Below are 14,237 nucleotides of genomic sequence, written 5' to 3'. Positions count from 1 at the left end.
ACTCCAATGGCCGTATACAGCACAAACAGATCTGGGACCAGGCTAAACCTGGTAACCCCTAGTAATGTCCAGAATCAGATCTGGAACCAGGCTAAACCTGGTAACCCCTAGTAACATCCAGGCTAAACCTGGTAACCCCTAGTAACGTCCAGAATCCGATCTGGAACCAGGCTAAACCTGGTAACCCCTAGTAACATCCAGGCTAAACCTGGTAACCCCTAGTAACGTCCAGAATCCGATCTGGAACCAGGCTAAACCTGGTAACCCCTGGTAACGTCCAGGCTAAACTTGGTAACCCCTAGTAACATCCAGGCTAAACCTGATAACCCCTAGTAACGTCCAGAATCCGATCTGGGACCAGGCTAAACCTGGTAACCCCTAGTAACATCCAGGCTAAACCTGGTAACCCCTAGTAACGTCCAGAATCCGATCTGGAACCAGGCTAAACCTGGTAACCCCTGGTAACGTCCAGGCTAAACTTGGTAACCCCTAGTAACATCCAGAATCCGATCTGGGACCAGGCTAAACCTGGTAACCCCTAGTAACGTCCAGGCTAAACCTGGTAACCCCTAGTAACATCCAGAATCAGATTTGGGACCAGGCTAAACCTGGTAACCCCTAGTAACATCCAGAATCAGATTTGGGACCAGGCTAAACCTGGTAACCCCTAGTAACATCCAGGCTAAACCTGGTAACCCCTAGTAACGTCCAGAATCAGATCTGGAACGAGGCTAAACCTGGTAACCCCTAGTAACGTCCAGGCTAAACCTGGTAACCCCTAGTAACATCCAGAATCAGATTTGGGACCAGGCTAAACCTGGTAACCCCTAGTAACATCCAGAATCAGATTTGGGACCAGGCTAAACCTGGTAACCCCTAGTAACGTCCAGAATCAGATTTGGGACCAGGCTAAACCTGGTAACCCCTAGTAACATCCAGGCTAAACCTGGTAACCCCTAGTAACATCCAGAATCAGATTTGGGACCAGGCTAAACCTGGTAACCCCTAGTAACGTCGGGGCTAAACCTGGTAACCCCTAGTAACATCCAGGCTAAACCTGGTAACCCCTAGTAACATCGAGGCTAAACCTGGTAACCCCTAGTAACATCCAGGCTAAACCTGGTAACCCCTAGTAACATCCAGGCTAAACCTGGTAACCCCTAGTAACATCCAGGCTAAACCTGGTAACCCCTAGTAATGTCCAGAATGTGTGTGTTTGTCCTGTCCACTATGTGTGTGTGTGTGTGTGTGTGTGTGTGTGTGTGTGTGTGTGTGTGTGTGTGTGTGTGTGTGTGTGTGTGTGTGTGTGTGTGTGTGTGTGTGTGTGTGTGTGTGTGTGTGTGTGTGTGTGTGTGTGTGTGGGGCAGGTTCTCCCATTTCAGCCAATGAACTCTGCAGTTCTGTCAGAGTGGTCATTGGGCTCTTGCTCGCCTCCCTGATCAAGGTGCTTCTCGCCTCCCTGATCAAGGCGCTTAAATATTTTGTCTTGTCCATTCACCCTCCGAATGGCACACATACACAATCCACATTGAAGTGGATTTAACAAGTGACATCAATAAGAGATCATATCTTTCACTGGATTCACCTGGTCAGTCTAAGTCATAGAAAGAGTGTACGAAACATTAGAAATGTTTTGTACACGCGGTGTAGTTTCGGCTCTGACATGTATACTGTCACCTGTGGGACCTTGAGTGAGAGGGCTAGATAAAGTATTACTAACCCATTAATTTTAAAGTCCTGCAAATAAGAGCTATAGAACTTTCACCCTCACATGTCATAGCAAAAGGGTGTGAATACATTTTCAATACATTTGCAAACATTTCTAAAAACATGTTTGCACTTTGTCATTATGGGTTATTGTGTGTAGATGGGTGAGAAAAAAATATTTATTTTTTTATCCATTTTAAATTCAGACTGTAACACAACAAAATGTAGAATACGTCAAAAGGGTATGGAATACTTTCTGAAGTCACTGTAAGTGCTTTCTATTTTGTATGCATAGTTGCAGCATCGTGTAGTTTTCATGGCCTCCTACCATTCGTAGTTGCATCATCATGTCTTTTCTGTGGCTCAGTTGGTAGAGCATGGTGTTTGCAACGCCAGCCTGGTGTGTGCAATGCCAGGGTTGTGGGTTCGATTCCCATGGGGGTCCAGTGCGAAAAAAAAGAAGAGCTTCTGCTAAATGACTAAAATGTAAAATCACCCAAAACTCTTTTCTAGGGGAGTTTTTCCTAGCCACTGTGCTTCTACACCTGCATTACTTGCTGTTTGGGGTTTTAGGCTGGGTTTCTGTACAGCACTTTGAGATATCAGCTGATGTAAGAAGGGCTATATAAATACATATGATGAGTATTCCAGGGCAAATTGCCTTGTTCTGAGTTTTTTTTTGTTCCTTTCTAGTTATTATATTTCTATGGCTTTCAAAGGTGATGGTTAGTTTGCTCTTAGCGATGACCTAATGCACTAGCTATACTTTGGAGGAAACATCATGGATCATTTCCTTGTCAATAAAGATTATTAATACATATTGATGAACGCAACCAATTCATAATTGATCTATTTTTTTTTTTTTTTTTTATATTTTTATTTTTAACAACGTTTGCATTAATGTTGCATTAGAGTTATACCTTGGCAGTGGATGGATCCAAAACGGCAGACGAGTAAATAAAAGATCAGGACTCCATATTAATTCTACGCTCGTAAATTCTCTTGACCTTTTAAAGCCATTTAATGCAGTTTCTCTCTACACTATATTATTTTGAGCCAGGAATCAATTAAGTGTTTTGAAGGCACTGTATGTCCTTTAGGCAGTATATAAACCACCGTCAGGATGCATGCAATGTCGCCATGGAGACCTTCTAGGACCTTCCTTTAATAATAGATTCAGGCAAGAAACAGACAGCAAACAGCAAATCTTTATGTTTGAGTAATCTATAATCTTTGGGACCATTATGTGGACACACAGGTTGAAGAACCAACAGTTGTATTACTTTATTTATAAAGGCAAAAAAATATAGACAATAAATGTAGTGGTGGTCTGTAGTTGAGATGATTAAATATCCTCTGGGATTTAAAGTGTTTGTAGTTTTTTTTTGCAACAACAAACAGTTTAACACTAACCACGTTTCTATCCAGAGTTTTATGTGAGTAAAGTCACACTATATTAAAAAAAAAACGAAGACAGCTGTGATGGAAACAGGAAGTTTCAGTACAATTCTATAAATGCCAACAAATAATTCGTTTGACTTACATTTACGTCATTTAGCAGACGCTCTTATTCAGAGGGACTTACAGTAGTGAATGCATACATTTCATATAATATTTTTTTTTTGTACTGGCCCCCCGTGGGAATCGAACCCACAACCCTGGCGTTGCACACACCATGCTGGCGTTGCAAACTGAGCCACAGGGAAGACAGAGAATTGGTGTTGATCTTTTTGTGTCTGTAAAATGTACCATGCGACAAATGGCGGCGGAAGCGCTTTTATGAGCAAATATTGATATGCACAAATATTGAAATAAATAACCATCATATTGAAGTAAACTTGTAGTTAAGTGATGATATGGTGTGTGGTCCTCCCGTTATGACTTGGGAAACCATACAGTTTATTAGGCTACAGAAGGTAGGTTACCATCAAATTAGCGACAGATTCTCTCGCGAATATTCCGACATCTGCATAAAAACAATACGCGTATTTTTCCCAACAGAGATGTGTTTCCATCAGATTGACTTGTTGCAGATAAAAGGCAGTGCGTGATGACATAGTGCCCATAATATAACTTTTGCCTTTAAATTCCCATGTACGCTACGGAATAAAAACAAAAATACAAGTTAAATTGCTTTCCATTGCATTTTCAACTCAACTGGTGGTTCATGGAAAGTACTCGGTTTGGTTTTTGTGATAAGAGTAGCCCACCATGGCTTGGCGCTGTTTACAGTCATTACGAGGGGAAGTGTCCCATCCCGCTCCCTAATTAACAAGAGACAAACAGCTTACTCAGAGAAGCCTTGTGAGTGGCTGAAAGACCTGTCAATCACATGGTGGTCCTGCGGAGTTCCACAGTCAAACCCAGAAGTCGGAAAGTAACATTTCACCAATGCGTCAAAAATCTGCGACCGGTCATCTGAGAGTGAACTATAGTCATAACTTCATCAACTACAGTTACATTATAACGTTACCGTTTTCCACGACGGTTGTGATTTCTATGCTACTTCATTCTCTCCTTAAAAAAATGATGAATTTTGCAGTAAAAGGTCGGCTTCACAGGACCGGATAACTTGTCCGCGGTTTGGCGTTATTCATCTGTAGCTCACGCAGAACCCGTCTCTTCGCACGCACCTGAGTTTGAGGACCGTTATGGTGTATTTTTTACAAGCTCAACATGTCTTGAAAAAATGTAAAATGTGCTTTTTCAACTGCTTGAACAATTTCAAATACATGTTTTTATAAACAAAACAAGTAAAATCGCTGATGGTCAAGGTACAATTTCTCAATTATGGAATTATAGTTCCGACAGGTTGTCAGGAAGAAAACTGATGCTGATTTTACTGGGATTAGAAAGAGAGCAGGACTTTACTTTACCGGAACGGATGTCAGACAACCACCGTGCGTGACACCATCCTCTCTCCCGTTTACCTGGTGGTAAGACTGGCTACCCTAAAGCGATGGCGTCCGAGGTGGTCTGCGGGCTGATCTTCAGATTGCTTCTTCCAATATGTTTAGCAACAGGTATGTTTTAACACATGAAAATGTACCGCATCTCTTTGCGCATTAAAAAATATACCGCATCTCTTGTGCACTGAATGTGCCATCCAAATAGGCATGAAAACAGTCGAAGAAGAAGAAGAAAAAAAAAAAAACCTCACAGCCATTGCAGATGACAGACTACAATAATACAATAATAATGTATATTAGCCTAATAATAATAGTTATTATACTTTTAATAAAGGAATTAAAATAGCTTAAACATTTACAGAAGGCTAATCAAACGTCTGAGTAATGTGTTGGGATTCTTGTTTTGCCACTAGTATACAGTTCTCTGTGATTTTGTACTAACCATGTCTTTTTTACTGAAAATCAATTTATTTATGGAAAAAGCCATATTATTTCACACTGGTTGATTGTGCTTCTCATGACCTTTCAGTCGTTTTCCAAACGCTTCTGCTCCAAGTTGATATCTGAAATAAGCATGGTTTAATAGGTATAATAAACATGGTTTGTTGATTAGCTGATCAGGAAAATGTGTCTTATTCCATAAAGCGCCTCTCTTCCCATTCACTTCCTGTTTGTAACTGTCGCATTGCCTTTTCAGCTTTTTAGTTGATCTAGCTTCTGAAATAAGTAATGCCTTCCTCTTAGGTGGTATTTAAAGTAGGCTACCAAAATGGGTTATAACCGATTTATTACCCGCCTGGTATTGGGTTATAACTGATTTATTACCCCTTTGGTATTGGGTTATAACTGATTTATTACCCGCCTGGTATTGGGTTATAACTGATTTATTACCCGTTTGGTATTGGGTTATAACTGATTTATTAACCGTTTGGTATTGGGTTATAACTGATTTATTACCCGTTTGGTATTGGGTTATAACTGATTTATTACCTGCCTGGTATTGGGTAATAACTGATTTATTACCCGTTTGGTATTGGGTTATAACTGATTTATTACCCGCCTGGTATTGGGTTATAACTGATTTATTACCCGTTTGGTATTGGGTTATAACTGATTTATTACCCGTTTGGTATTGGGTTATAACCGATTTATTACCCGCCTGGTATTGGGTTATAATCGATTTATTACCCGCCTGGTATTGGGTTATAACTGATTTATTACCCGTTTGGTATTGGGTTATAACTGATTTATTACCCGTTTGGTATTGGGTTATAACTGATTTATTACCCGTTTGGTATTGGGTTATAACTGATTTATTACCCGTTTGGTATTGGGTTATAACTGATTTATTACCCGTTTGGTATTGGGTTATAACCGATTTATTACCCATTTGGTATTGGGTTATAACCGATTTATTACCCGTTTGGTATTGGGTAATAACCGATTTATTACCCGTTTGGTATTGGGTTATAACCGATTTATTACCCGTTTGGTATTGGGTTATAACTGATTTATTACCCGTTTGGTATTGGGTTATAACCGATTTATTACCCGTTTGGTATTGGGTAATAACCGATTTATTACCCGTTTGGTATTGGGTTATAACCGATTTATTACCCGTTTGGTATTGGGTTATAACTGATTTATTACCCGTTTGGTATTGGGTTATAACTGATTTATTACCCGTTTGGTATTGGGTTATAACTGATTTATTACCCGTTTGGTATTGGGTTATAACTGATTTATTATCCGTTTGGTATTGGGTTATAACTGATTTATTATCCGTTTGGTATTGGGTTATAACTGATTTATTACCCGTTTGGTATTGGGTAATAACCGATTTATTGCCATGTTTTTGCTTAAAAACATCTTCATGGTGAGAGAAATGCAGATTAGAAGTCACAGCCAATATAGATCTTCGTTCAGTTTCAAACACATGAAGGGGAAACATGGATTATTGTATAAGTTTTATCACAGGTATAAATTGTATTTATTTATAAATTGTATGTCAAGTGATATGCAAAGTCATTCTTCAGCATTGCCTAGGGTGGTATGTGGGTAGACAGGTGAACCAGTAACCGAATGTTGTCTGGTCCAAGTCCCCGAGGCAAAAGACGATTTTCCATTCCAACCAAATGGACGATAACATATCTATCCTATTCTATATTTCTATTTCCTGTAAATATATTTGGCCTGCAGCTGAAGGTTTAACTGGCACCAGTTAATGTACTGTACATGTTAATATTAACACAAAAACATTGTCTACTTATGTTGCATTGTCAAAACAGAGCTGGTCCTATTCATACCTTTTATACAACTTCCAGTGACTCAGGTTGGCTGTTTGTGTGTTACATTATAGGTAGGCCAAGTCTGCTGTGTGTGTGTGTGTGTGTGTGTGTGTGTGTGTGTGTGTGTGTGTGTGTGTGTGTGTGTGTGTGTGTGTGTGTGTGTGTGTGTGTGTGTGTGTGTGTGTGTGTGTGTGTGTGTGTGTGTATTGTACTGTACAGCAATAGTCTATACTGTGGTAGGCCACAATGGAAAACGATTAAGACATAACCACTAACAACTGTCCATGAGTACAATGTCTGTGTCCGTATAGGACCACGACCGGCCACTCTTCTAGCTATTACAGCACTGACACGCCAACCAGACCAGAGGCTTTCTATAGATCAGCTCCATCAGTAGAGACGAGTGTTCCAAACTGCACCCTATCCCCTATGTAGTGCACTACCCTCGACCAGAGCCCTATGGAGATGAGTGTTCTAAACTGCACCTTATCCCCTATGTAGTGCACTACCCTTGACCAGAGCCCTATGGAGATGCGTGTTCCAAACTGCACCTTATCCCCTATGTAGTCCACTACCCTCGACCAGAGCCCTATGGATATAGGGCACCATTTGGGATGCACATTTTGGGATGCAGGCTAAGGACGATAATGCACCTCTTGACAGGCTAAGTTGAACCCTCCTTCTGTCTCTTCCAGAAGCCATGGTGAGGCCACGGCTTGTCTCTGTTAATTGGTGGAAAGTCGTTTTAACAGGATGAATTAATAATGTGGTTGTAGCGGGATGAGAAGAACTGCCTTTCCTGTTATCGTAAACGTACCTTTAATATTTGATGTTTATTCACAAAGTGCCAATGATCAGGAATCAGTCCCAGGAACAGGGACAACTCACAGTAACTGGAAAACTGATAGAGAAGAGAGAAAGCAAAGACAGGGGTAGCTAATGGAAACATAAACGTGGGATGTTGGTGGTGTGTGTGTGTTGTAATGTGAAGAGATGTTTTAGCCTGTAAAAGGGGATTTCCTGAGAATGAGTTTATGTCAATGAAGCTGAAAACAATACACCTTCTTTTTCTTTTTTTTCCCAAACAATTTGTGATAGTCCCTGGTGTTTCTCTGGTGTTACAGCAGTAAAGAGTAACTCCCTGGTGTTTCTCTGGTGTTACAGCAGTAAAGAGTTACTCCCTGTTGTTTCTCTGGTGTTACAGCGTAAAGAGTTACTCCCTGGTGTTTCTCTGGTGTTACAGCAGTAAAGAGTTACTCCCTGTTGTTTCTCTGGTGTTACAGCGTAAAGAGTTACTCCCTGGTGTTTCTCTGGTGTTACAGCAGTAAATAGTTACTCCCTGGTGTTACAGCAGTAAAGAGTTACTCCCTGGTGTTTCTCTGGTGTTACAGCAGTAAAGAGTTACTCCCTGGTGTTTCTCTGGTGTTACAGCAGTAAAGAGTTACTCCCTGTTGTTTCTCTGGTGTTACAGCAGTAAAGAGTTACTCCCTGGTGTTTCTCTGGTGTTACAGCAGTAAAGAGTTACTCCCTGGTGTTTCTCTGGTGTTATAGCAGTAAAGAGTTACTCCCTGGTGTTCCTCTGGTGTTACAGCAGTAAAGAGTTACTCCCTGGTGTTACAGCAGTAAAGAGTTACTCCCTGGTGTTTCTCTGGTGTTACAGCAGTAAATAGTTACTCCCTGGTGTTTCTCTGGTGTTACAGCAGTAAAGAGTTACTCCCTGGTGTTACAGCAGTAAAGAGTTACTCTCTGGTGTTACAGCAGTAAAGAGTTACTCACTGTTGTTTCTCTGGTGTTACAGCAGTAAAGAGTTACTCCCTGGTGTTACAGCAGTAAAGAGTTACTCTCTGGTGTTACAGCAGTAAAGAGTTACTCCCTGTTGTTTCTCTGGTGTTACAGCAGTAAAGAGTTACTCCCTGGTGTTACAGCAGTAAAGAGTTACTCTCTGGTGTTACAGCAGTAAAGAGTTACTCACTGTTGTTTCTCTGGTGTTACAGCAGTAAAGAGTTACTCTCTGGTGTTACAGCAGTAAAGAGTTACTCTCTGGTGTTACAGCAGTAAAGAGTTACTCCCTGTTGTTTCTCTGGTGATACAGCAGTAAAGTGTTTCCCGCTGTCTCCCTTTACTGCTTGTTAGTGTGTGTGAGGTAGAGAGAGGCAGAAGGAGGCAGAGATAGGCAGAGAAAAGTAAAGGGAGACAGCAAGAGAGGCAGAGAGAGCTATAGAGAGGTAGAGAGAGGTAGAGCGAGGCAGAGGGAGAAAACGAGAGAAGCAGAGAGAGGCAGAGAAAGGCAGAGAGAGGTGGAGAGAGGTAGAGAGAGGTAGAGATAGAGAGGTAGAGGGAGAGAACAAGAGAAGCAGAGAGAGGCAGAGAAAGGCAGAGAGAGGTGGAGAGAGGTGGAGAGAGGTAGAGAGAGGTAGAGATAGAGAGGTAGAGGGAGAGAACAAGAGAGGCAGAGAGAGGTAGAGCGAGGTAGAGGGAGACAGCAAGAGAGGCAGAGAGAGATATAGAGAGGTAGAGAGAGGCAGAGGGAGTAAACGAGAGAAGCAGAGAGAGGCAAAGAAAGGCAGAGAGAGGTGGAGAGAGATGGAGAGAGGTAGAGAGAGGTAGAGATAGATATAGTTAGAGAGAGGAAGAGGGACACAACAAGGGAGGTAGAGTGAGGTAGAGAAGAGGTAGAGAGAGTTAGATAGAGGTAGAGAAGAGGTAGAGAGAGATAGAGAGGTAGAGAGAGGTAGAGATAGATATAGTTAGAGAGAGGAAGAGGGACACAACAAGGGAGGTAGAGTGAGGTAGAGAAGAGGTAGAGAGAGGTAGATAGAGGTAGAGAAGAGGTAGAGAGAGGTAGAGAGAGGTAGAGAAGAGGTAGATAGAGGTAGAGAAGAGGTAGAGAGAGATAGAGAGGTAGAGAGAGATAGAGAAGAGGTAGAGAGAGGTAGAGAGAGGTAGAGAAGAGGTAGAGAAGAGGTAGAGAGAGGTGTCTGGCCCTGTGACGTTACATGGCGACTGTTTCCTGTTGCCCATCTGACAGGACCTGTAGGAGAGCAAACAGAGGGCTGAATGGAGGCAGTGTGTACACAGTGACACAGTGACACAGTCCCCATTACCACACACACTGCCAGACCACAGGATTCTCTACCCCTCTCACTGCCTGCTTCACTGCCTGCTTCACTGCCTGCTTCACTGCCTGCTTCACTGCCTGCTTCACTGCCTGCTTCACTGCCTGCTTCACTGCCTGCTTCACTGTCTGTCTGTCTGTCTGTCTGTCTGTCTGTCTGTCTGTCTGTCTGTCTGTCTGTCTGTCTGTCTGTCTGTCTCTGTCTCTGTCTCTGTCTCTGTCTCTCTGTCTCTGTCTCTGTCTCTGTCAAGAGAAAGTATTTTCTATCCATATCTATATCCATCTGTCCGGCACTTTATTGGCATGGGAAACATATGTTTACATTGCCAAAGCAAGTGAAGTAGATTGTAAACAAAAGTGAAATAAACAGTAAAAATGAACAGTACACATTACACTCACAGAAGTTCCAAAGGAATAAAGACATTTCAAATGTCTGATTATGTCTATATACAGTGTTGTAACGATGTGCCAGTGGTTAAAGTACAAAAGTGAAAATAAGCATAAATATGGGTTCATTTACTATGGTGTTTGTTCTTCACTGGTTGCCCTTTTCTTGTGGGAACAGGTCACAAATATTGCTGCTGTGATGGCACATTGTGGTATTTCACCCAGTAGATATGAGAGTTTGTCAGAATTGGGTTTGTTTTCAAATTCTTTGTGGATCTGTGTAATCTGAGGGAAATATGTGTCTCTAATATGGTCATACATCGGGCAGGAGGTTAGGAAGTGCAGCTCAGTTTCCACCTCATTTTGGGTTAGGGTTAGGGTTAGTGTTGACTCATTCTGAGTCAAAGCTTTCCTTAAGTTTGGGTCAGTCAGATATTATGCCACTGTGGACTCTCTGTTTAGGGCCAAATAGCATTCTAGTTGGCTCTGTTTTTGTTTGTTAATACTTTCCAATGTGTCAAGTAATTATCTTTTTGTTTTCTCATGATTTGGTTGGGTCTAATTGTGTTACTCTCGCTCTCTCTCTCTCTCTCTCTCTCTCTCTCTCTCTCTCTCTCTCTCTCTCTCTCTCACTGTCAAGAGAAAGTATTTGCTATCCATATCTATATCCATCTGTCCATCCTGTGTGAGCACCACTATGAGGGTTTAACCCACTGAGAGCAGCACCACTATGAGGGTTTAACCCACTGAGAGCAGCACCACTGAGAGCAGCACCACTGAGAGCAGCACCACTATGAGGGTTTAACCTACTGAGAGCAGCACCACTATGAGGGTTTAACCCACTGAGAGCAGCACCACTATGAGAGTTGAACCCACTGAGAGCAGCACCACTATGAGGGTTTAACCCACTGAGAGCAGCACCACTATGAGGGTTTTCCCCACTGAGAGCAGCACCACTGAGAGCAGCACCACTATGAGGGTTTAACCCACTGAGAGCAGCACCACTATGAGGGTTTAACCCACTGAGAGCAGCACCACTATGAGAGTTTAACCCACTGAGAGCAGCACCACTATGAGGGTTTAACCCACTGAGAGCAGCACCACTATGAGGGTTTAACCCACTGAGAGCAGCACCACTGAGAGCAGCACCACTATGAGGGTTTAACCCACTGAGAGCAGCACCACTATGAGGGTTTAACCCACTGAGAGCAGCACCACTGAGAGCAGCACCACTGAGAGTGGCTATCTTCCTATAATTTGCTTCCAGTACCTTACTTTACTGACTCTCCTTTTCTCTTACACCATTGTATCTGCTGTAGAGGAGACAAAAGGTTTATTCAACTAGTAAATCTCTTCTCTGTAGTGATGTACTGGTATAAGGGTTTCTATTATAGGCTGACAGGTTAGTGGGTCTTCAATTCTCTCTGTTATCTCTCTGTCTGTCCCCGTCAGCCCAGGCCCAGAGCTTGGATCTCTGTATCTGTTATTAGGACCTTTATGTTAGTTAGACTGGCTGTCTAAATCAGGTTGAGTTCTATTCCATAGTTGATTCAAGGTTGTAAGGTTGCTTTGCTGTTTCTGGAAGTCCATCGCGTGAACACAAGTGTTATTACATCATAGCTCAGTTGGTATAGCAGGGTGCTTGCAATGCCAGGATAGTGGGTTCGATTCCCGGGTCCACCGGTATGTATACAAGCATGACTGTAAGTCGGGTTGCATGGCTTTAACTTATTTATGGAATACTATGTGATTAAGTGCATGTGTAACAGTATATAAAGTATGCTAATGTATTGGTGTGAAGGCATTTGGGCAGTGGCGTAAAGTACTTCAGTAATCTGTACATTACATTACAATTTATATTTTTGACTACTTTTACTTTTACTAACCTACATTCCGAATGAAAATAATGTTGTTTTTGCTGTACATACTTTTTCCCCGACACCCAAAAGTACTTGTTACATTTTGACAGGAACATTTTCCAATTCACACACTTATCAAGAGAACATCCCTGGTCATCCCTACTGCCTCTGATCTGGAGGACTCACTAAACAGAGAACATCCCTGGTCATCCCTACTAGCCTCTGATCTGGTGGACTCACTAAACAGAGAACATCCCTGGTCATCCCTACTGCCTCTGATCTGGTGGACTCACTAAACAGAGAACATCCCTGGTCATCCCTACCGCCTCTGATCTGGAGGACTCACTAAACAGAGAACATCCCTGGTCATCCCTACCGCCTCTGATCTGGAGGACTCACTAAACAGAGAACATCCCTGGTCATCCCTACCGCCTCTGATCTGGAGGACTCACTAAACAGAGAACATCCCTGGTCATCCCTACTGCCTCTGATCTGGAGGACTCACTAAACAGAGAACATCCCTGGTCATCCCTACCGCCTCTGATCTGGAGGACTCACTAAACAGAGAACATCCCTGGTCATCCCTACTGCCTCTGATCTGGAGGACTCACTAAACAGAGAACATCCCTGGTCATCCCTACTGCCTCTGATCTGGAGGACTCACTAAACAGAGAACATCCCTGGTCATCCCTACCGCCTCTGATCTGGAGGACTCACTAAACAGAGAACATCCCTGGTCATCCCTACTAGCCTCTGATCTGGTGGACTCACTAAACAGAGAACATCCCTGGTCATTCCTACTGCCTCTGATCTGGAGGACTCACTAAACACAAATGCTTCGTTTGTAAATGATGTCTGGGTGCTGGACTGTGTCCCTGGCGATCCGTCAACAACAAAAAAAGAAAAGAAAATGCTGCCGTCTGGTTTAATATAAAGAATTTGAAATGATTTATACTTTTACTCAAGTATGACAATTTAGTACTTTTTCCACCACTGGATGTGGCTGGGGGTTCTAACGTTTCTTTCACAGGACCCATCAATTTAGACAAGTGTGTCTGGGTAAACGTCATGTAATATTTATATTACACTGTAAATATCATACGGTCACAGCCCTGTGTATGTGTGAATGACAGGGTTACACCATAACAACATACTAGTTTAATCATCCCTCTCACTGTGAGTCAATAGCTTGGTTCATGTCATTTTAATTCCTCCAGTTAAACTCCTCAGATGGGGACTTTAAGGACAGAGTGGCCAGACGGACATCTCTGTTTTCATCTAGCTGGGTGGTAGAATAGAATAGAAAAAAATGGAATAGAGTAGAATATGATAGAGTATAACAGAATAAAATAGAACAGAGTAGAATATGATAGAGTATAACAGAATAAAATAGAACAGAGTAGAATATGATAGAATAGAACAGAATAAAATAGAACAGAGTAGAATATGATAGAATAGAACAGAATAAAATTGAATAGAACAGAATAAAATAGAACACAATAGAATATGACAGAATAGAACAGAATATAATATGATAGAATAGAATATGATAGAATAGAACAAAATAAAATAGAACAGTGTATAATAGAATATGATAGAATAGAATGGAATAAAATAGAATATGATAGAATAAAATGATAGAATAGAGTAGAATATGATAGAATAGAACACAATAAAATAGAACAAAATATAATAGAATATGATAGAATAGAAGATAATAGAATATGATAGAATAGAAGATAATAGAATATGATAGAATTGGACAGAATATGATAGAATAGAACATGATATGATAGAATAGAAGATAATAGAATATGATAGAACAGAACAGAATATGATAGAATAGAAGATAATAGAATATGATAGAATAGAACAAAATATGATAGAAAAGAACAGAATATGATATGATAGAATAGAAGATAGTAGAATATGATAGAATAGGACAGAATATGATAGAATAGAACAAAATAAA

General features: G+C 41.4%; 1 protein-coding gene across 1 annotated transcript in view; it reads left to right on the top strand.

Moving 5' to 3' along the window:
* The first annotated feature begins 4,084 nt into the window (after nt 1-4,084).
* The window catches only part of piezo2b (piezo-type mechanosensitive ion channel component 2b), a 285,749-nt gene continuing 275,596 nt past the window's right edge, over nt 4,085-14,237 (top strand). Inside the window, exon 1 of the mRNA XM_082961036.1 lies at nt 4,085-4,730. Coding sequence (XP_082817162.1) covers nt 4,667-4,730 — 64 coding nt within the window. The 5' untranslated portion in view covers nt 4,085-4,666. The remainder of the gene's footprint in view (nt 4,731-14,237) is intronic.

The sequence above is a fragment of the Salmo salar genome, chromosome 14 (assembly GCF_965601325.2).
Source record: "Salmo salar chromosome 14, fSalSal1, whole genome shotgun sequence".
NCBI lineage: Eukaryota > Metazoa > Chordata > Actinopteri > Salmoniformes > Salmonidae > Salmo > Salmo salar.
Note: the sequence above shows the minus strand (reverse complement) of the source record. Positions and strands in the feature narration are given on the sequence as shown.